Genomic DNA, 24,254 nt, shown 5'->3' on the forward strand with positions numbered 1-24,254 from the left:
TACCTGTTATTTATGTTGGTGACTTGTCTGTGAGGACAAGGAGAGACAATAATCATTTCTATGCCACAGCCACCTAATTATCATCACTTTATTTGTTCCTTGCTTGGAAATACCAACAAGGCTATTCTATAAACTACAGTTCATGCCATCATACTTCTGTTTAGCATCCTTTCATAGTCCATAATTCCTCTGGTTATTAACCACAAGGAAATTAATTCATTTCACTTCAAGTCTCTACTATCTTGGTAGCCACCTTGTATTTCCTCCTGTTTATCAGTTGTGAACTGAACCTCTTCCAAAATTTCTCACTTTTACAGAACGATCTGCCAGAATCCAGAAATACTCCCCTGCTAAGTCTCTCCTATTTTCCCAGTCCATTATAGTGAGGTTCCCTCTATTCCCTCCTTACTCCTTACCTCTCTGTTTTGTATCTTGTCTTTCACAGGCTCTCATTTCCAGCTCCAGTCCTCATTCCAGATCGTGCCTCTGCAAATATTCAGCAGCCCTTAAACTATACTAAGACATCCGCATGTAATTATTTTTCCTAACTCCAAGATTTCTCTGCACTCTGACTTTCATTACCACTGGCACATTGAACACTCAACTCCCTAACTTGGAGTGTCCTGAACCATGGATCGATGACGATATGAGTTCCCACAAAGAAAGGGGATGGATCCTGGCCCCTGGATTACATCAGAACTATGCTTTGGTACTTCATCCCCTACCTAGCCAAGCATCCCATTTCACCATCTGTAGACAAGATCTCTGAATGTTTAACAGATGAACTGTTGAATAGTTTCTGACTGTATGTGTATATATACACACACATAGGTACAACTATTTCACCCATTTGTATATGTAGAGTGTGTGACCTTTGTAAATATGCTGTACTTATACAAACAAGTGTGCACACATATATACTCTCACACATGCATGCACATACATCTATCTGCCTACCTACTATGTATATTTGGATCCAGTGAAATGTTCCACTTGAAATATCTTCAGTCCAATGAATTTTGGCAAATGCAAAGCAAGCATCTGACAGATCCCTGCTTGAAGCTTTACAAGACTTTAGTTGGCATGAGCACTTAAATTACAACAATGTTAACTTCTCTGACCACTTAAAGGTTTGGGGTGCTTTCTTTTAGCAGAAATTATAATTAAATTATATTAACAATGACACAAGCTGAAGTAATATATAAAAAAATTTTAGTGAATCAAATCCCCTAGTTTTCAACCAGATCTATTTTATTATTGTTGTAACTGAATTCCTACAGTCCTCATCTACATTCATTAATTTGATATATTTTGTGTCTGCATAGTTTAGTAGCTGCTTATGAAGGTCAACAAGTTGGTCTACAGATCACTTCTCACCTCCCTACTAGCCAATAAATACTAGAATTTTTTTTCCCTAAAGATCTGGTATTTGTGGTTTTTTTCTCTCTGCGGACAGCTAAACATAAAATCCAAACTCTCTATACTACCCTGACATATAGGTCTGGTCTACAAAATTCAGTTTTTCCCTTCTAACTGCTTTCCCATATACAATTTAAATCTCCCCAGTGACATTTTTCCTTTACATCTTCCTACATTTACATTTCTCATCATAATCTTCAAGGCTATCTTACCTCTGCCTCACTTACATCTACTTCAGGCTTCATACCTGTCCGTTCCATTTTACGTTTTGAAGGACAGCAGAAAACACTACTTCAGCATTTATGATCACTCTTTCTTGTATGGTTTTATTTGATTTGACATCCCAAGACATCTTTCTCAAGCCACTTACAGTCACTTCAGATAATTACAGAACTAAAATCTTCTTTATTTTCAGGCCTCATCTGGATAGTCTCTTACTTTCAGAAATTATTTGCTTACTGTTTCTAGTGTTTACTTTCAGATAAGACTCTATCAACGAACTAAACCAAGTAAAATAAACAACCCCATGTCTCATACAAAAAAAAATCTTGTTTGTTCTACCTTCACAATTCAAAATCCTGGCACAAGATAATTCATGATTATGAAAAAACAGCTACCACCCATGTGGGTGCTACAGAAACAAAGACTTTTCCCTCCTTTTCTATAATGTATATCAGAAAATCAATATTTATGTAAAAATTAGATTCAAACAATAATATGCATTTATAATCTCTTAAAAAAATTCAGAGAACAGAAAGATTCAATGTCTTTTTCTCCAGTCACATTCCTAAAATTATAGTTTCAAGCAGGTAAATGAATAAAAAACTCAGTGCAGGAAATTACAGATGCTATTTGGCTTAAAGGCATGAACCTCACTTGAGTATCTCAGTGAAGTTAACTTATTTAATTATGAACTCTTCACAGAACAGACAATGCCCTTCCTGAAAAAACAAAGTTTACTTTGGTTGCTTCCTATCAGAAAGACAAGTGGAGTTTACTAATTCACTGCAACACAGCTACAAACATAAACTGTCTCTCAGATGAGAAGTGATAATGTGGATTTCTAGCCCAAAATGGAGCAATCATGCTGAAACAGTTTTTAAAATAAAGTAAGAACAGTATTTACAAAGAGCGCATGTGTATAAGTACTCCCCTCCCATTTTCACAGTACTAGAACCAAAATAGCTCCCCAAAACAGCTGTGCTGACAACCACACAGTAATTTAAAAAACATCACAACACAAAGAGGAGTGGGGTGTTTTAACAGTGGCAGCATCTTGCACTGCCTCAGGTCAGTGTCTCAGACCTGACAGTGGCAGAGAAACAATTCCAAGGAACAGGAGCATCTTGATGAATTTTACTGTGTCACTGACAGGTTTCTATGGGAACTCTGCCTTGCCTCTCTGGGTTGGCAGGACAACAGCTGGTTACTCTGTTATAACTAAATTAGCACTGAATTGCAGAAGTACTTAAGAGTCCATTTTCAACTGTGCACTGCAATGAAGATTTTCACTTTATTACCAAAATCCTGTATTTCATGTAACCAGAACACAAGGGGGTAGTGTATGTATAAGAAAAAGGGCAATGAGTCATCTCCCCATCTTTTTTAAAAATGAGGATTCATAGAAGTTCGGCATTGCCAACTTAAGTCAGCAGCTCACACTCAGAGAGCAGGCAGAAAAGCTGGTGAAAAAGAAAACCCTGTGACAAGAGGTACGTGGTAATCTTTCTGGCACACCAGAACCCAGGAGGGTAATCTTGCTCCACCAGACTAACCTTGGCCCTCAGACTCAGCTTGCCACTGCTAATAATAACAATGTTAACACTATATTCTGTATAGCTGTGTGCAATGATGCTAGCCCATTGTACCAGGTAAATTGCTCTTCGTCTCAGACAACTGGATTTGGAAAAGCAAAAAGCTCTGAACACCTGCACTAGAGCTAGAGCTTCCTTGAGTACAGCAAAGGAAATTGGATGCATAAAGGCATTTTCTGAGCAATGAGGGAAAAAAATACAAAGTCCTTGCAACTAAGTTAAATCAGAAGTTTTGAAACCTTCAAAACATCTACTTAAACACCCTTGTTACAGTGCCTGATTGCCATATGCCATTTCACATAATCCAAACTAGGTCAAAACCCATCACTCTCTGCACTTCATCTCTGTCATAGGCTTGTAAGAGAGACTGTTCAACTGTCACGTAAAAGAGCCAATTAAAACCCTCAGTCAAAAAAGATCTATTAATAGTCTGCCTGAACAAATGTGACCTGTGCTGACACCCATCACACTGTGCTATGATTGTCTGCAGATGGAAATAGTAACAGAATTTTAAATACATATATATATATATATATGTAATTTGCCATTTGCTCACCTCTATCTCTGTTATAATGTTGGAAATTCAAAAGACAGCAAAACTACACTTCATATAAAATAGATGAGTCCTGGCAGACCTAATCCAGAACGTCCATTTTAAGAGAAAAACTAATAATTGACAATGATTTTAGAGAGCTATAGAAGCCAGACCTCTACAAACAAAATGCATAATCCCATTACAGCTGATGCCTGCTTGAGACAAACAAGGTCCATTACAATGCTGGCTTGAGATCAAAGAGCTAACAGCTTCCCACACCCCTAAACATAAAGTCTGTCAGACAAAACTGCCTTTGTGCCTACTTTTGGACAAGCCAAACCTCCTGAATCTATATTCCGATAATCAGTTCTTGCTTTAATGGAATTCTTGGATTCTATTTTTAGCCTGGCAGAAAGGAAACAATGCTTGGTTTGGAAGCACATACACAGAAGGCAAGATTATCCTGGGCACAAAGCTTTTGTAGTAGGCTCAACTGTCCACACCACTACAATCTTTAATTCAGTTCTTTCTATCTATTTCAGTTCCAACTGAAGGCATGATTAGACTACAGTTTTATAGCAATGATTTTTATTGGCATGAAAAAGAAATTGCAGAAGAAGTTGCATACAGAATATGGGAAAAGCATGTCTGCAAGGGGAGAAGAGGAAAAGTGGAAGCTCCTGTGGTTTACTGTATGTACTGATTCCCAAATATGGAAGAGTCCCCAAATATGTTCCAAATATGGAACAGAACTCATGAAAAAGCAGTCTCTACACAAACAACCAAATTCCAACATATCCCACAAAGTGCCTATGTACTGGATAAATTCATCAAAATACATAAAATCTAAGTATTTCCTATCCACACTAGCCTCATGCAGAGAGCTAGAAAGACATTACTTTGTCCCATTCAAAAAGAAGTGCCTTGAGAGGATGGGATATCTGATGCTTTGGTGCCCATTTCCCTGACTGTAAAGGAAGGGGTGGGGAAGCTGAAGGAGCAGAGCTTCCCACAGTAAGGCAAAAATAAATTTATTTTAAAACAGAGTAGATTTGGAGAGAAGGGTTGGGATAAAAGGGGCAGACTTTGCCAGAGAAGGACATAGCAATATTAAGGAGTTCTAAAACCATAAAAGTGTCCAAAATTAAATGAGAAATTTTGAAGTAGATTCTCATAACAGCAACACCAAACAAAAGTAGCCTTCAGACTTCTTGCTACTTTCCCTTAAAAGATCATTTCCCAAAAGAATTTCCACAGGATTATCATTTAATTTACAACTAATGCCTGTAAATTAGCAAAAGAGAAAATGGTTCACATTTAGGAGAGATACAAGACTATCCCTAGACTGCCACAAATCTCTAGGAATCCCTTTTTCCCTCATCCCCTGCAAAAGTAGCTTTGCTTTCTTAGGTAACCAGACAATCCTTCCTGTTTCTAAGGAATCAATTTTAAAATCTACATTTACTTGCTTAGTTAAAATGAGCCCAAAATGTAGTCTAAAAAAAAATCACACTACACAGACAAAGCATACATCTTTTTGGAGGGTGAATGATACCATGTTTTTAAGCAGCATAATTTTTAACCTCTAAACACATTAACATTACACTGACTTGTGCCACATAAAAGCTTATATATATAAGATGAACAAGCAGACATTCTTTATCATCAGGTAATCGCAACTTCAGTCTTTGTAATGAAAGACTGTTGGTCATGTAGACACATGCCCTGATAGTCACACAGCAAAGGACAGTAGAAATATCAGCTGGCTATCCAACAGTCAAGGTAGGAGGTAAGGTAAGAAGTAACAGAATAATTGATGTATTGTCAAATTGCCTGATGTGCTGGAGAAAGGATCAGACAAAGAGATTAAATTCAGTGCTTTGAATTTCATCACAGAATATCACATATGAACATATGCCATATACCAAGCACCTCTGTGATATTCTCCTTCTAAAGTACTAAGTACATTTTTTAACATTAAAGAATTACAATAAATTATTATATGCTCAATAACATGACAGCAGTATGGAATTTACATGTAAATCACTTAATTTACATTTACATGTACCACAGAGCACATAAATGCTTATTGTGACTCAGGATGAAGCAGGGCATTGATAGTGTTTGAAGCAATTATCCAGAACAAGCCTCACTACAGCCTGACGTAAATGTAAACACAATGATAATACTAAGTGTGCTCCTTTATACACAAAAGCTATTAATATAAGTAGATCACAGCATATTAGGTTTGCCTGATTAAGGAGCAGATCCAGGTAGGAAAGGAAAAGTCATGTGTTCCTGAAAAATGCAATAGAGACTTTCAGAATACTATTGCTCAGTATAAACTATGTCAACTAAAAAGAATAGCCTTCTCAAAACAGTGGTTCTGTCTGTCATAACTTGCAGCTCAATGCTCTCCAGGAAGAAAAATTAGCAAGGCAGACGTTCACTGAGTCTGACTAATAAAGAGGTATTGCAGTAAGATTATCTATTGTCAGATAACATGACGCTTCCTAAAACAAAGACATTGAGTTCTCATCTGCTAGTGATCATGCTGAGAAGCTAATGCTAACACAACTATATGTTGCTTTGTTACATGTATTTTCAGTTTAACTTTGTACTTTACAAACTTTTGGGCTATGTACACAATAGAGATGGTATCTGCATTTGATAGAGAGTCCATAGCTAGAACTAAATCCAGTTTAGGTGCTTTAATTCTGATGTACATAAAGCATACTTTGCCAGGAAGATGCAAATTAAGAGTCCATTCTCATGCCCAGTGATGTCATTAGTATCTCCAGATGAGATTCAGACACATGCAAATCAGACAGGGGGAGATAAGTAAGAGCATATACCAGAGCAGTTACAGGAAATGCATTAAGAACATTTTTGTACTAGTTTGCTGTTTGTACTTGATAGAGACATTCAAAAAACCAGCTCCTCTTGAGATGAGAAGTGCAGATTTGGCAGGTGGAGCAGTCTGCATCAACACCCTCCCACCTAGACACATCCATGTTGCACTGACAGCCCTGCACAAGATAAAAAGCAGGATTATGCACACTTAGTGGTTGGCCAGAAGAGTGAGATGCTGCAGGAAGTAATTCTGACAACTCTGTAAATAAGCTCTTCTCTCTAACTAAGAATAACCACATCTGTGGCATGGCTGCATTGAGGAGGAAATAGCAACACAGCCTCCTAAAACATGGTCATAACAAAATTCTACCACACTCTGTCCCCAAAAATACAGCTGTACCCTTCCCCTCGGTAAGACCACCATATTCTCATCAAATCTTTTCCAAGTAAAAAAGCTCTGGCAAGGAAGGTGAAGTCCAAGAGGTTCTAGTACAGCAGGAGTGTCTTTGGATGGGAAAATCAAAGTGTTCTGGATCTCACTAGACCAGGGAATGGATAGTTAAAAAAACACCACGTATCAACATACTTGGGGTCACATTTTAAAGACTTTTCTCGGCAGACCAGATGTATTTCCAGCTAAAGAAATAGAGATCTTATCATTGAGGCAAATGAAACAGACCCAATGGGTTTTTATTTATGTAAATGAAGTTACTTCTGACAATAAATACATTCATCTTCACACCTCATTTAGGCAACAGAAACCAGCATTAGGCACACATACATGCCTTACCATTTATATGCACACATTCTATTAAAAAAAATCAAGTGTATTCTAATCACATACAAGGAGAATATGTAAAGGTAATTAAGCAAATCTTATTGCTTCTGCTTATTAAACTTCAGTGGAATTTTAATGTGAAATATGCCTATTATATTGAGGTATTGCCTGTGTGATGTTTTCATAGAACAGCAATACTGCATTTGCTGGATCAGAATTCCATCCCTCCTTGTGGCACTGTAGGGTGCACACTGAGATCCCATGGCTGCTCCCAAACATCCACATGCACCAACAAATCCTTCGAAATGCTTGCATTCTTTTCTGTCCATGAAGATTTAAATTATTTACAGCTCCCAAACACACACACACACATGAGGACTCCTATTGGCACAAATAGGTACATCATGAGTAAGTGGTGACAAGTCATGTGAAAGGTTAATATTTTAGTTATAAATGTTGGTACCAAGGGGAAAGAGTTATAAAGAGGAACGAGTTCTTAATAATTAAGTTTAATATTGCAAATCTGGAAAACGCTGAAAGGGATTAACACCCTATAAAGATTACAGAATAAATTATTCAGGTAAAACAAAAACTGAATTTAAACATGGCTTAATAAATCAAATTATAGCAAAATGATTTTTGCTGTATGTCCGACATTGAGAAGCCGGATGTTTTCTATCGCCATCTGTGTAGCAGTTGTCTTCTGGGCAGTTTTCCTTATCTCCTGTCAATGGGCCCTTCAGTGTCTTGCCACAGGACTCAGAGATAACTCCCTCCAGGAGACGTTTCTGTTTAACAGGTTGATCAAGGACCCACTGCATGACTCAGAATGGCATCAGCCCATTGTGAAATGCTCTGCCCAGGGGGGAGGAGCTAAACATTCCCACCTAGATGTATTCTGGGATTTTCAGACAGGCTGGCAGCCTTCTCACAGGTTTCCAAGACGACAGAACTGGGGTTTCCACTGGACCACTACACCTTTTCTGCAGGACCACTGCTCCAACAGAAACCACATCTGCCACTCCAGGAGGACTGCAGCCACTCCAATTTGGACTGCTACCAACACACTGACCAAAGGGGTGTCAGGTTGTATTCTGACTTTGTCAGTGGTCTTCCTTTTGTATTATTGCATGTATTTTGTTTCTTTTCCCTTTTCCCAATAAATTGTATTTCTGACTTAGAGTCTCTCACTGGTTTTGCTTTCAAACCAGAACATATATTAATGAGTATAAATGGCTGAATTTCAAATAGCACTGTTTAAAAAATTGCATCACTCCTGTGATGAAGAATAATGCTTCAGGGCCGGCATTATGTTTTCATAAAATGCTGTAGAGCTGCATGTTCCCAAAAATATAAAAATGCATTTAAAAGAAGTTTCCCTTATAAAATTCTTTTCTTTCCTAGGCACAGTAGACTGATGTTCATTTAGCTTTTGCAAATGGAAAACCCAAATGTTAAGGACAGCATGGACACCTTCTGTCTTCACTGAGGGGTATAATCTATGCAGTAGGAGTACATTTTCACCACAAGGGATGTTTAGCCTGACTGCACAGTTTAAAATCAAAATGAGGCTAAAAAAAGCCTGCCAGAAAGTAAACTAGGACATTAATAACAAGAATTGACACTTGACTAATTAACTGAACTCAACTTTTAAGAATGGGAAAGCTGAGATCTATAATATCTGAGAATGAATCCTAGGGAGCAGCTCGCTTGTCATTGTGGCAAACACAGCTCATTAAAAGATCTGAGAAAGAAACAGAGAAGGAAGAACCTATATTAAATCTCAGCTCTGTGAAGGCTATGTTTATCTCTTCAAAGAGCCTAAATTTAGACTGCAGTAAGCATGCCCTATAGTATTAAATTTTGCGGAAAGATGAATAAATACTGAAACCCAAAGTAAATAATCTCTCAATTTTCTCTCGCTCCTTTCTCTCTCCATTTTAATAAAGCCAAAGCAAAAATTTACATATGACCCATGACACCAGTGCTCAACAGGAGTCAAATGAAGATGTTCTTGTATTCATCTACATATAAATGAGAAACTGATGACTCTACTGTGGTTTTGAAAAGCATAGAAGAAATACTCTAAAGCAGAAGTGTAACAGATTAAAACAAAGATCAGGCATCTTTCAAGACAGCAAGCATAGAAGGAATATAGAGATCACCAAATCATAGAATATCTTGAGTTGGCAGGGACCCAGTCAGGATCATCAAGTCCAATTCCTGGCCCTGCACAAAACACTCCAAGAGTCATACCATGTGCCTAAGAACATTGTCCAAACAGTTCTTGAACTCTGTCAGGCTGGTGCTGTGACCAGTGCTCAGGGAAGCTTTTCCAGTGCTCAACCACCCTGGGGGTAAAAAAACTTTTCCTGATGTCCTTCTCTGACTCAGAAAGCTATGAAACCTGGGAATCTGTATTTTTTATCAGCCTCCTACATTTTTATTTTTTAGATTTCTACATGTTGTAGCAATGCAGCAGCCATCACGTTGTGCATTCTTGAGTAACACTACACACTGCAGCTTTGTATCATATCTCTGTAAATGTGTGACAGCACAAAACTTCTGAATCATCACTGTACAACCATCAGTAGTTACACTTAAATTATGTTTCTTGCCTTGATGATGAGAACATCATTCAAGGCAGGGTCAGATGTTTTACCAGAGAAACGCAATGTGTATTGTTTGTCTTCCATCTCCTCTTGAAGGAGGTATTATATTGCATGGACTTGATAATTCTTTTACAAATCTACATGTTCTCTGCTCTCTCTTAAAATTGCTTTTATTTCCCCACAAGTAATAGAACTAAATGGCCTATAATCTCTCAATCCCCCCATATTATTCTCTTTATAATTGTTGTGGTTTGACAGTGTCAAACCATGACAATAATACATGCGTGCCTGCTTGTTTTCTGCTCCCATATGCTTCTGAGTGAGCTCATGATTGAACCACAGCTGATCTCTTATTATACTCCCTAGGAAAAATGAGGGCACAATTCCTTTAAGAAAATATCAATTTTCTTAAACTCTTTTCCCTCTTGAGGAATTTTTAATATCTACCTTTTTTTTTACTCTGCATATGGAAACAGGTCCTATATCAGCTCATGTTTAGGAACTTGGGTAAACAAAAAAGCTTTTGCAAGCATTGTCAAGAGACTTTTCATCTTTTTCTTTTTAAATAATGTGGCTGGAACACATCGATTTTCCTCCATTTTCAGCAATCACTTCCATTTTGAGTAGGATGTTGGACCAGACAACCTCCTGAGGCTTCCCTTACAGCTTAAATTATTTTATGATATCATGAACTGGGAGTCTACTTCATCAAGGTCAAGCATGCCAATGGAGAGTAATTTTTTTTAATTACAAATTTTTCACTTTCATTTTAGCATCTTTAACTTCTCCACGTAAGCTTCTGGGCAACATAAACAAGAAACATGCTACAAAATAGGTGGTCATTTTTAAGATGCCTGGGTTAAAATTAAAATATAAACATAGTCTCAATACAAATGGGGAAGAAGCAAAAAATAATATCTTACTCCTTCAAAAGTGTTCTCCAAATCACAGTTCCACACTGGTCACTGTGAAGAAAATTCACCTTTCTCCAGTCAAAACCAGCACACTGAGTTATGTGGGCTTTTTAAAATGGAAAATAGTATTTGCCTGTAGAAATAAAAAAGCACACCAAAGGCTGAAAGGAAGTACCAAATAATTTAGTGGGTAGTAATGAAATAACATGTGAAGAATTCTGCTGCACAACACTTTTGAGCAATCTGACACACTTAAAATTAATTGGGAGGACATTTGTATAAACAAATCTTCCATTAAATTGTATCAGTTAGGAACTTCAGTTTGACCACTCACAGATTCCTAACTTTTTTGACACAACTTGGTTATCAAGCTTTGGAAACACCATACACTACATTATTGCTAAAATCACATTGGTTTTCTGAAAAATAAAGTAAAAATTACTTCAATAAGGGCTCTAAGAGTGGAATAAATATGCTTCTTCAAAAATAAAAACAAGCGAAACCAAACCACCAGTCCTCCTACAAAACTTAAAAGCAAACTTAAATACAAAATGCACTTACAGTGTTGGTAAGTTCTAAGTAGCTTCCTCCAGCAGAGTTGCTAAAATTTGAGGCCTGAGCTAGAAGTCTTTGCAGAGCAGCCTGCTGAGTCACATTGCTTCTACCATACTCCAACACCTTTTGTAGCATAAAATGACTGTGGAGGTCTGGACTCGGAAGGTCTCTCATTCCTGAATCATACTCCCAGCTTTCTCTGGCTCCTGACAAGGCATCTAAAATGCAGAAAAGAAAAAACATTCTAGTATGGAATGTCTAGTTCTGTGTATAAAGAAAATACAGAATCTCTCAAGTTGGAAGGCACCCATGAGGATCACTGAGTTAAACTCTCTGCTCCTCACAGGACTGCCTAAACCTAAACCACAGGACCAAGTGCATCATCCAGGTGGTCCTTGAATTGAAACAACTAAACCATGTTTAGTGCTGCGACCACCTCCCTGGGGAGCCTGTTCCAGTGACAAGCCATCATTCCAGAATGGAACCATTCCCTAACATCCAGTCTGAACTCTTCCTGATGCAGCTTCATTCCTTTTCCTTATGTCCTGTCACTGCTCACCAGAGAGAGGAAATCAGCACCTCTGGGGTCACCCCTCAGCCTTCTCTTCTCCAATCTGAGCAAACCCAGTGACCTAAGCTGCTCCTTGAGATCTTTCACCATCTTGATCTCCCTCCTGTGGACATATTCCCATAGTTTGATGCCTTTCACGTACTGAGAAAATACCCAAAAATGCACACAGTACTCAAGGTGGGGCAGCAACAACACAGTGCACATTAGGACCACCACCTTCTTTGACTGGCTAATGATGCTGATACACGCCAGGACACAACCCTTTTTGGCTGCCAGGGCACTCTGCTGACATAGGAATAACCCTGATCATCATTCCAGAAAGAAAAAAACCCAAAACCTCCACTGCCATTACTGCCCATCTTGCATGCACTGATAATATCAGGGAAAAAAAGCAGTAAAATTTCCAGTGCATAGGTGAATTACTAAATTACAAGATTCAGAAGGAAAACTAAAAGCATTTGCATATGTTATTTAGTACACTGCAAAACTAGTGTCGTTTAGAACAGCTAAGGACCAAGAAATGAGTACCAGTAACTTACATCACATTGAAAAGCAGCAGAGATCAAAGAGCAAAAGAGGAACAACATAATTCCTTTAACTTTTTGTTTACTGAATGCCAACAAATAAGTGTATCTTTTAGCTGTATAGTTATAGGTTTTTTTAATGTTACCACTGCCTTTTTTATTATCTCAGGATTGCTTGTTTCAATTCAAGTTCCAGACATATCAATCACAAGATGTTTCATTACAAATCAATATAAGGATATGATCTTGTGGCAAGTGACAAACAATGAATGATTTCAGAAACTTTCTGTATCGTGAAGCTGTAGGGTTCCTGTTTCTTCATGAACAATCCTTCCAATTCCCTATGCACAGAGTTGGGGTTAAACCATAAAACAAGTAGAAGAAAAATTTCTAATTTTGTCAGTAACTATTTCATCCCTGGCTGTTTCTGATTCCCTTACAAATGTCCCACTCCTATTAAAATCTTGTAAAGTTTTAGATTCAACCGTTTCCTATGGCAAAACAATCCAGAGCAGGCACTAGAATATTTAATAACCCTGGGCAGTACTGTAAAATTTCATCTATAGTATAATGAAGATTAAAAACAAATAACTGACTTGTCCAGGCATACACTCTGGTTAATAGGAAAGTCAGAATAGAATCGAGAGCTACATACTAGATCAAAACTCTAAATCAAACATGCAATCATCAAACCGTAAGTAGTTACCTGTAAGGCCATCCTATTATTTTGAAAGCTTTTCCCTTTTTGAACTAGATTTCTCTCTCAAGTATTAACCAGTATTCTACGAAAGTGTTTACTAATCAGTGGTTATTACTTACTCAGTACATTACCAGGCAAAACCAATAAACTACATAATGGACTATTAGGAGAATGTCTCCTCCTCAACAAGAAAAGTTTGAGATGCAAAAGTACAAGTGGAAAACCAGCCAGAAGGGCTGTAAGGCAGCAACTGATCTGTTGTTTCAGGTCAACACCCTAACACCCTGTAAAAGCTTTTATGCGTGAAAAGCACACTTAGGAAACCTGGAGTTGGTTTCCCTGTCTTTGTACAATATTCTAGTCTTGAAACATTGAAGTAGAGAATAATGCATAATAATTACACTTTAAACCAATATAATTACCATGATTCCTTACCAGTGGTAGAGGGAGATTAATTAAAGACTAATTCAATGACTTTCACACCAAGAGCATGCACCACTGTACTTCATCTAGCTACATTCTGCAAGCTTTCCAACAGAATTGCACTGAGATACTGGTACCAGTAATATTTTATACAGCAGGCAGGGCACTGTGGCTGCACACAACACTGGGTGTCTCTGCCCTCGTGTGGCTACAGAACACACAGAGCAAAAAAATCAGCAGCTCACAGACCTGAAGCCACTGAAATGTCTCAGGCATCTAAGGGCAGCAGAGGATCGGTTCTGCCACTTCCCAGGCCTGCCAAGAGCAGGCGAAACAACCCTCTCTGGGCAAGCAGAGCCACACAATTAAGAGAGCTGGTTTTATCACATGGATACACCCCTTTCCACAGAGCTAAATATGGCACGTTTCTACAGAGAATATGCACTACATTTCTATTACTCAAAAAACATTGTTCTGAAAAAGAGCTTCCACATTCATGCAATTAAGAACAGCAGTTCTGTTGAAGGACCCAAGTGGCCTTCATAGACTGCACCATCTGCTATCAGATGAACACTCAGATGGCACAGAAGTCACCTGTCAGTCAAAGATGGATCAGGAAACACTGGGGTTTCATTTTTATATTATGACTGTATCTTTAACCCAAGTTTTCTTAAAAGTTCCGAATGTCAATACCCCTAATTTAAGACATACATACTAAAAATGGAAGGAGAGATGACTGGAAGGCATTTCCAGTATTTTATTTTGGGCTTAACCCTAATCCCTAAATTTGACCACTGTTTTCCCAACAGATTCCAGAACGCTGGCTGTTAAAATGCTGTCCTGGATCATGCACCTCTCAAATCTCAGCTTTGCAGGGAAACTCTGGAGTCAAAACTGAGATTTCACTGGTAACTGAAAATTCAACCAGGAATTAACAGACAACTCTTGTATCTTGCTGTAATTAACATATAATTCCTTCTCTTACAATACTAATCAAAAATAAGGAAACATTAGTTATGATGGCTGATAGCTGACCGAGTAACGAGAAACCTGTAGTTAATCAATGTGTTTAGGATTAGTCTTTGCAGAACAACATAGATCCCATGGTAGCTTTTCCCTGTGCAGTTGCACTTAGAATAAAAAGAAGCATGAAATTTCTGTATCAAGTTAAACAAAATTATCATGAAAATTCCCAGGTAATAAGTATGCTGGGAAGTTGGTGTTACTACAATGATTAGACAGAAAGAAAACATAAATAAATTCACTGCATAATATTTGTATTAGACTAGTAATATAAGAGCACATAATTGTTTTCAAATTATGTAAGTAACACTTTCATTCCAGAGTAAGAAAGTTAAAACAACACTTTCTAGAGTGAATGAATACATAGAGTATTAAAGAGTAACAAAGGACAGTTTAGTTTGATGGTACATGAAAGATTCCATAATTACATAAAATTTCAGTTTGTGAATTGTACCAAAGCTGTTTAAAACAACTTTAGTCAATTCAGTTGACTGAAGTTAAGTTGGTTCACAAACACTACTCTGAACAGTATACCCTTCCCACCTGCACTGAGAATTCTTGCTGTCTAAATCTTCCTTTACGACCTGCAAAGCTCTCTGGTCTGTGTTCTGGTGTTGGTGCCACCCTGCCACTCTGATCTGAAAGAAAATGGTGTTTCATCTTATGTTCCAGCAGTTAACCTTCTGCCCAGGAGGCTTGTATTCTGCAACAAAGAAACACATGCCTGCCAAAAATACAATCTGCCCATACAGCCAAGATTTTTGTTTGGTAAAGGCTAATTTTACCAGGCTATGCTGGTGAACCAAAAATTATGTGATTTCTTCATTGCTCACAGAGTAGAAAAGATAAACCACCGGAACGTTAGGACACTAAAGATGTATTTTTTTCTGAGAGGAGCTGGGGTATCAGGAAAAGCGAGGTACTGTAAAATTAGCCCTGCATCAAGTTCTGAAATGAGTCTGACTTGTGAGTGGTGAACATGAAGACAGCTGACAATGTAAGTGCACAACCAGCTCCTTGGTCACACAGATTCACCTCACACCGTGAGGAGTCAGATAACTATTTTCCATGAGGTAGCCAAGACATTTAGCTACTTAAACTTATATGCATTATATTACCAAAAGAATGGCTATTTTTCAGCCTTTTTTTTTTTCCCTCAGCTTTCATTCAAGGTAAATTGTGATAACCTATCACAAAGAGTTGGAAATTTGAATTATTATTATTCAGTGAAGGCAACAAGGACATTAGTGAAAAGCACTAGCCATTTCAGAGATCCCTGCGAACTTCAGTAATAATAGTTTTGGAGGTAAGTGCACTGAATGAAGGGGGAAATGTACAAAATTAACAAAGAACAGTCATTTTGCACTTGTTAGTCAAGTCAGGGCCTTGAGGAGAAGGTCTAGCTATAAAAAATGCAGGCTGTTCAGGAAGCGAAGAAAAACAAGAGTAAATCTTTGGACATTCAGACAATTCAAGTCTCCCAAGCTGATGCAAACATTACAAAACCTAAATGAACTTTAAAGAAAATTTAGGAACTGAATAGAGTTCCAATTGCTCAAGCAACATACCAAGTACAGTAAATCAAAACAACTGAAAAGAAGCTAAGTTCTGTAGGGGGATCAACTTTATACTAATCCAACCTGATTAGGAAAGTGAAAATAATAGTAATATTTGGAGCTTATCACAATTATTTCCACTGTTTTCTACAAAACACTTCCATACAGGGATCAAAGGCCAAAGGTTCTGGCTTCAGGGTAGCCTGACAGCTAATGTAACTCTTTCCTATTTAACAGGAATCACTCTTTAAAACTTATTTATTATTTTGCATTAGATGATAAAACAATATGAATGACACCTATAAATGGCACAGCAGCAGAGTGATGATGATAATACCTGATCCTCACATGCACAGCTGGGTGAGAGTGTTTATTAAATACAGAAAGCTATCTGTACATCCATTACAAGATCTAGAAGAATTCAGGGGGGGAAGAAATGTATTCTCAACTCAGCATTCAGTCCTAAAGACACTTCACATTAGAATTTTTTGCAACACTTGACCAGTGACCAAGAAGGAAATTGATGTGGGCAAAGCAGTTATGGGAAATGGGAAATCTCAAGGCAAGAGTCTGTGGGATCACTGTCTACATTTTTTTTTCTCCCACCATAGCTTTTTTCCAGTTTGATGAACACTGCACACAACATAAAATGTTAGGCTGTGTTATTTCAGTCCTTTTCTCATTAGTCTTGGGAGTGAAAATAACAAGCTCCAAGGGAAGGAAACCACAGCTACACCTCACACTAACTAACACAACTTATTCATGGGAGAAATCTCTTTTATGAAATTAGGTCTAAGAGGAAAACTGAACCACACTGATTAATTTCTGCTCTAAAAGACTGCTGTCAGCTCACATGTCATCTTCCTTTTGTCCCTGAACTATAAGTTCACACATTTGCACTTTCTACTGGTATATTTTGCAAAATCATCACAAAACCTCAACTGTATTTCCGGTTCAGTTAAGTATCCCCAACAATGGTACATTCAAAATTCAGGAATTCTCCAATTTTGTGCTGCCTGCCCGACTCACTACAGGTTATCATTATAGCATAAATTTCAGAAACACTTAAATGCACATTAAAGAAATTGGAACAGTCTGCAACATAACCAACACTCTTACTTACCACAGCTATCTCATTTTTTTAGGCTTTTGGATTTTAAATTTTTACATTCCATGACATATTTTTCTAAGCAGATTTTTATCACTTACAAAAACTATGTCAAATCTTAAGAAAAAGACATCAAACAGCTACATGAAAATTAGGATAGATAAGTAAGTAAGCTTGCCAAGAGCAAAACCATAAAATAGACAAGGTAATTCATAAAACCTTGAGAAAGTAAAACACAGAGATATATCTAGTTAAAGATAAAGTTTCTCTCAATACAATTTCCCAGTTACTCAACATAGCTTTTGGATGAAGAAGCTGGGTTTGTTAAACCAGTAGTTCAAAGCATATATATTAAAAAATGTTTGTGGAATTTCCATCAATTTACCTTCTTCAAATTTATTTCAGTTACTGGAGAAATGCATCTATGTAAACTATCATGGGTTCAGTACTTTCCAGCACACTGGCCTTGGCCATACAGGAAATAGTTACATAGAAAACAAAATAAAAGCACACTATCCATAATGCCTTCAGACACCTGTCCTTAACTCTGAAATTATTTAAGACTATCCTTGAGACCAGATAACAATTTGCTCTATTCAGACATAAGAAATAGAGGATGGGGATGACTTCTCAGCAGTCTAGAAACCAAGGTCTCCTAGTACCAGTATTGTTTAAGCACCTAAACTAAATTTTGCCAGAACGCTGCTGGCTAACAACTGCATTGTGTTCAGGAACTCAATCTAGAATTTAATTTGAAGCTTTTATTAAGGAAGAAAACAATCATTTTTTTCCCCTGAAAATTAATAATCTCTAGAGGGAAGTATACAGTATTTAGGAAAAAGAGTACATAAAACCTGAAGTTATACAGAAGCTAGAGGAAGTTCCAACATACCTTTCAAGTACAGTATTTGTACTGTATGCACTGCATTTCTACAAAAAGATGGCTTTCTTTACATGGAAATTTATAGGTGAAAAATCAGCTTCCTCCCTGATTACCTTCCACTCAAGACAACCTCACTTTAGATCTGACTATAATACACGTGTATCCAAGCAAACAAATGAAACATCCAAAGTTTGTTGCCTGTCACTTTCATTTTGTTCCTGTTTCATGAACCATAGTATGTCAGAGCCACATAAGAAGCAGGCAGGTGAAGAGCACATCACGTAAGTCAGGAGAGATAAAGCAAAAATGTGCTGAGAGGCAGGCCTTGATTTACAAAAGCTGAAGTGTAGGATGTATGACAGTGCTCATCTTGTGCCAAATGAAGCATGCCTTCTATGATAACCCCAGCGGCCTTTCAGTTTCTCAAGCTGATGACAGTTTGCATGGAAAGCATAAACTGGGACAAAACTCAGGAAGTGAGTTGTAATCCAGTTCCAAACCATATGGCAAACCCAAACCACAGGTACATGTGTAACCACTGGAGCTGACCAGGAGGCACAGACAACAGTGCCCTGACACAAGCCTGACCTGTGGGGCTCTGCAGAGCTGCTCTGGGCCAGCCCTTCTATCAACTCTGGGCAGCAGCAGCTCTCAGAAACACCAGCTTTCTGTTTCCCCCAATTCTATACACTCAGCTGTCGGCCCTTCCCCTTTCCTCTCAAAATTTTAAGGTATTTGGTTATTTCAAGGGCATTTGGTGTCAAATACACTGAATTTCTGTAACTTTTATGGAAGCCACTCTGTTAGTGCTTCTACTCAGGAAGGTAACACAGCTCAATGCAATGCTCAACCTTGACTAGATACACTGGGGGGGGGGGGGGGGGGGGGCGGGGAGGGGAAGAGAGAAAAACCCCTGCAAACACATGGAAGGAAGCAAACTTCAGGAAAGCAAGAGTTTCTTCCTCATACAATGGAAGGGCAAGATGTGCTACTCCTGGTGGCAGACCACGGTGAACACTAAAGACTTGCAGGTGTTCAGAGGCTCAGTCCTGCAAGACAGGGTTAGAAGGAGGGAAGCCATGTGTGTGAACAAGTGCAACTCTCTCTAATTCAAAGTCCCTGAGCTGAAATTTAATGTGCAAGCATTGTTACATGATCATTCCCTACTACCTTCTCTAATCATTTTCTTCTCACCATGCTAAGGGACAGAATTAACATTTGAGAATAAAGTCTGGTCTAATACAGATTAGCTGTTCTTACATTTTACAAATATTCAAACCAGAAGAAAGCTTCAACCAAGTTTATTTTTCTATTAGACACCAGAGATCCCTGCAGGGATCACTTCTATCCTATATAGATTCACTGGTGTTTAATGCATACTATATATTATGATTTTAGTAAGAGTCATCAACTGTCAATTATAAACCTCCAGAAATTCATGTTCATTTGTAAGGATGCTCACAGAACTTAAATTCTCTGATTATTAAAGAAAAGAAAAATAACCTATATTCTGCTGCTTCACACGAAGACAGTGATATCAAAAGATTATTTAAACGTAATTTTACAGTTACAGGAGTTTGTATGTAATTAAATTTGGCCTAGCAGAAACTCAAATCTTTTCTAGTTAAACATATTTAAGGGTGAAACTTTGCTCATAAATCTCAAGAAAATCTGCAGCATGCCTTTGAGTCCATATGAGCTCTGTAGTTTTTAATTAAATACAGCATAAATAAATGTAATCACTGCATCAGTTTCTCAAGAGCAATTTATTTGCAGTAAGATCAAACATGGAATTAATGTAAAGCAAAAAGAATGATTTTTCAGCCCCACTGGTCTGCCTCTCCTGTTTACCCATAAGCTTAATTTAAGGCTGAATTCCTACCATTCCTTTGATTATTTCTCATGCTTGATCCACTATGCAAATAAATTATCATATCAAGTTTTCAGGGGACTTATTTTCAGTAAAGAAAGGGGAATTGGCTGTGAATTAATTACTAAGCACTAACCTACAGACAAAAATTGATAAAGGACTCTTGTATTCGTGACTGTTTATCTAGAATATGAAATCAGTTCAATAAATGCAGTTAGAGGAAACCAAGAATTTACTAATAAATAGTGCCATTTCTTGTTCATCCAAGTCAATGGGTGCTAGAAATAGGCAATTTCTTATCAAGGGGAAAAAATGGTAATTTGTTCCTTGTAAAGAGCTAGATGAATCTATACAATGCATAATATAAATAATTCTAATGCTAGCTTCTATAAAAGATATACAAAGCTATACAACACTGAAAAAGCTAACAGAAGCCACAACTGTTCAGGTAACTCCCTGCTTTAAATATTAGAGATGTAGTTCTGCTGCGTTAAAGTTTTCATGTGCCAAGCAATCCACCTCCATCAGTCACTACATTGTTCACACAGACTTACTGTACCCATCATAGCTCTCATTCTCCACAGCTGGACAGATCAATCTACAGATTTGATCAGTAACTGACATTCTTCCTGCATTTCCTACTGAAATGATATAATAGAGTCAGGTCATATTTGGTGACTGCAAGACTCCAGCAACACTTTCAGAAGTTATTTTATTAATTTTTTTCAACTGGATTTTAAAATGCAAGAATGTTAACAGAGTTTACATTCCATTTCACTTATAGAAAAATAACTGGTTATTACTTGCAAATTATTGTTAAAGCTCCTGCTGACATTAGTAGTGTAGGATAAGAATGAAAACACATTATAACAGCTTTGAATTGCTGATTAATAAACATCAAAAAGCCTAATTCTAGTAACTTAGGAAACTTCCTTTTTTCTGCACTTGAATAAAACATTAAACTTTTAAATCCATACACTCATTTGCTCATCAGGATGGTAGATATGGATACAGGTTTGGCTTACTGAGGACATACATGAGTGACTATTAGTAAACCTGAGTCCTGTACCTTGATTAAAAGAGTCAAACGATTTCCTCTCTTCTGCATCCCACCTGGAAACACAGGTGTGAACATTTGTTGGGCAAAATTATTTGAATAACCTTATCAATGATAAAAAAGATGGATGAGATGAAGTTCAATAGTAAATTAGATGCAATTACTTCTTGCAACATTTTTTCAAGTTTTCTTCATAATGAAACACAAAACTTACAGATAGCAACGGTAATGTTGTATTTAGATAAAAGGTTTTGCCTTTCTTTTTTAGGAATTTGGAACAGTTCCAAGAAAAGGCAGCACAAAATGCTGCCTGACTGGTAATCTCTGCACAATTACACACAAACTTGCAGTGTAAAAACATTCATATCAGAGGCTGGATTCCTTTGTTTCAGATCATCTGGACCCCTGCTACTCAACACCAGTCAAATGAGTTTTGAAATTCAGTCATTTATGTGCCCCACATCAATACATTATACCAGCTTTAAATATTATCAGCAGCTCATAACCTATGTAGTAATTAGTCTTGAAAAAAAAAAGCCTGTAAACTGTCTTTGAAAATAAAGTTTAATTAAAAGTGTTTTGACCAGAAAAAAAAAAAACAAACAGTAACACAAAAAAAGAACATCCACCAAACTCATATTTGAATTAGTACATGATGTCTCTTGTCTCAAGCAATGCTTAGAAAGCAACAGCAAAGACCCAATAACATAATCTATTCTTTGATCACTAGTGAGTATATAAATGATCCCTCAAAGATATGAAAGGCACAGAAACATCAGAAATGCACAGAAAGGCACAGATCGTAATTCAAGCTTGACTGCAAGTGTAATTCCTCAGCTGTCATTACGTTCACACCACAGGCTTGGTTTATATCATAGAAATATATTGCAGTGCTGTTTCCTTGACTCTTTGAAAAGAAAGCTGTGTAGAATATTTTGAACAATGCTGCCAAAATGGTTTTCATTTACAACCAAATAAAAAACAGTTGCATCCTAAATGCTCATCTTTAGTATTTCCTCCCATCCTTTTTTTTTGGGGGGGAGCATCTCTGTATGTTCTCCAAGAATTCGTGTAAGAGTTAAGGCAGGACAAGGACAAATCCCATAATTCCCATAATTCGAAGTACTGAGCACTAAGATAGTCCCACTTGATCAGCAGAGCAAAATTTATCAAGGCAGGAAATTCAAGCATCTTCTGGACTTAACTTTTGGGGGAAAGAAAATGGGCTCACTCACCAACTTAAAAAATGCATTAAATTATTCTTGTAAAACTAACAGAAACTGGGGAATAGGGGAAAAAAGTAGTTGAGATTGAATTCTATACACTAATAAATTTGGAAGTTCATCTATGAATACTTTTTGGCAGCAATTGGTAGGATTTCTTTGTAGGATAAATTTTGAAACTATTATGTTGGCCTTTCTCATATCAAGTTTGTGTCTTTCACCTCTGATTATTACAAATCATAATTACTTGGCTGGTTTTTCTAAGGAAGAAGATTTTAAACCCCAGAAATCTGGTCAGCAAACAGGGAAACTTTGTATAGCCATCTGAGGGCAGAACAACAACTCTGTTTTGCAGAAAAATATATTGTGTCAGCACCAAAAAAGCAGGCAATGGAAGATAATTATATGAGCACGGGAATACACAATATCCTTAAAGCAAAAAAAAAAAGGCACAATCTTGGCTTTGAAATATTGTCTGACAGCTCCAGAAAGAGATTCACAGGCTGGAAATGAATTGAGCACAAGGCTTACGAAAATTTCAATACAGAAAGTGATGGGAGAAATGGGCACAGAAACTACAAAGTTTTTCAATTCAAGAATATATATGAAAGAAGCATAAACAGAAGAAATGATAACAACAAACTACCTCAATAACAAAATATGACTATGAAGCTATAAAATATGAGATGGAAGACAAACAGAGCTATGAAACAGATTTCCTGTGCTGAGAAGCCAAAATGAAAAGCCAAGGAACATGAGATAATAGGATGATAAAGGAGTGGTACAGTCCATCTAAAAAGCAAAAAGATAAGGAGTTCACCAAGGATACAAAGTAAACAAGGAAAATTTGAATTTCTGAGATGACTAGCCAAAAACATGTGCAAAGTGACTATAAGACAGAACGTGCTAATCCCATACCTAAAAAGCTAATAAGTAAACAGATAGATAGACCAAACCACCAAAATCAACACATGCCCAGTTTTACTTTCTATGAAGCTGACTACTGATAAGATAAAGACAGGTGTGACTAATCAGTAAATCCCTACTATGGGAGCAGGATCAGAGACGGGCCAGGGTCATGTGCCCATGAAGCTCAGGGAAGCATGTGGGCTGAGACTGATGACAGCTGTTGCAAAAAAGCTGGCTTGATCTCAACACCAAGAGAACTTGAGGGTGGGTTTTGCTTTAGATAAGCTATAAACAGTTGAGAGAATCAACTGGTGCTGTGTTTCTCCCTGAGTTCAGGAAGAGTGTGAATGTCTCCCTGAGTTAGCCAAGCCAGTATACACAGCTCAGCCTCAGTGGTATTGTGACTGAGCTGTACCCTGCAATTGCTCCCCCCTGGTAAGTGTGATTTGTGTCTGTACTGTGCTTTCTGTATGCTTTGCATCTTCACTGCTAGAACAGAAATCTCATTTACCATCAGCTACCTTCAAATACATAAATAGATCTGATGTTAAACATTATACCTGGCAACAAGTCAACAACATGACCTTGACATAACCCTGACATAACATGAGAAACTGGAATAACACAGCTCTCCAGAAGATGTATGAAGCACATCTGACAGTAAAAAATATTTCCAAAATAATTTAAGACACTTCAAAGAAAAACTATTGGGAAGACTAATGGAAGATTTGCAGTTTAAAAAGTGTTTTAAAACATGTAGACTCTTATAACCCAAAGAAAAGGCTGAGGAGACATAGCTCCAAATAAACACTATCAGAGGCTGATGCCATTTTTGTGAAGAATAGACACAGGTCAGTTCCATGGTCACCAGCCCAGCAGTCATACTTAGCCAGCAAGCACCTGTTGTAGGGAGGTTGGGAATGGACA

The 24,254-nt window shown here is 37.5% G+C and overlaps 1 protein-coding gene across 1 annotated transcript in view; it reads right to left on the reverse strand.

Annotated features, from left to right (window-relative positions):
- MCC (MCC regulator of WNT signaling pathway) overlaps positions 1-24,254 on the reverse strand; it is a 189,553-nt gene that overhangs the window by 141,029 nt on the left and 24,270 nt on the right. Inside the window, 1 exon segment of the mRNA XM_054004021.1 lies at positions 11,487-11,698. Coding sequence (XP_053859996.1) covers positions 11,487-11,698 — 212 coding nt within the window.

The sequence above is a fragment of the Vidua macroura genome, chromosome Z, assembly GCF_024509145.1.
Source record: "Vidua macroura isolate BioBank_ID:100142 chromosome Z, ASM2450914v1, whole genome shotgun sequence".
NCBI classification, from domain to species: Eukaryota; Metazoa; Chordata; class Aves; order Passeriformes; family Viduidae; genus Vidua; species Vidua macroura.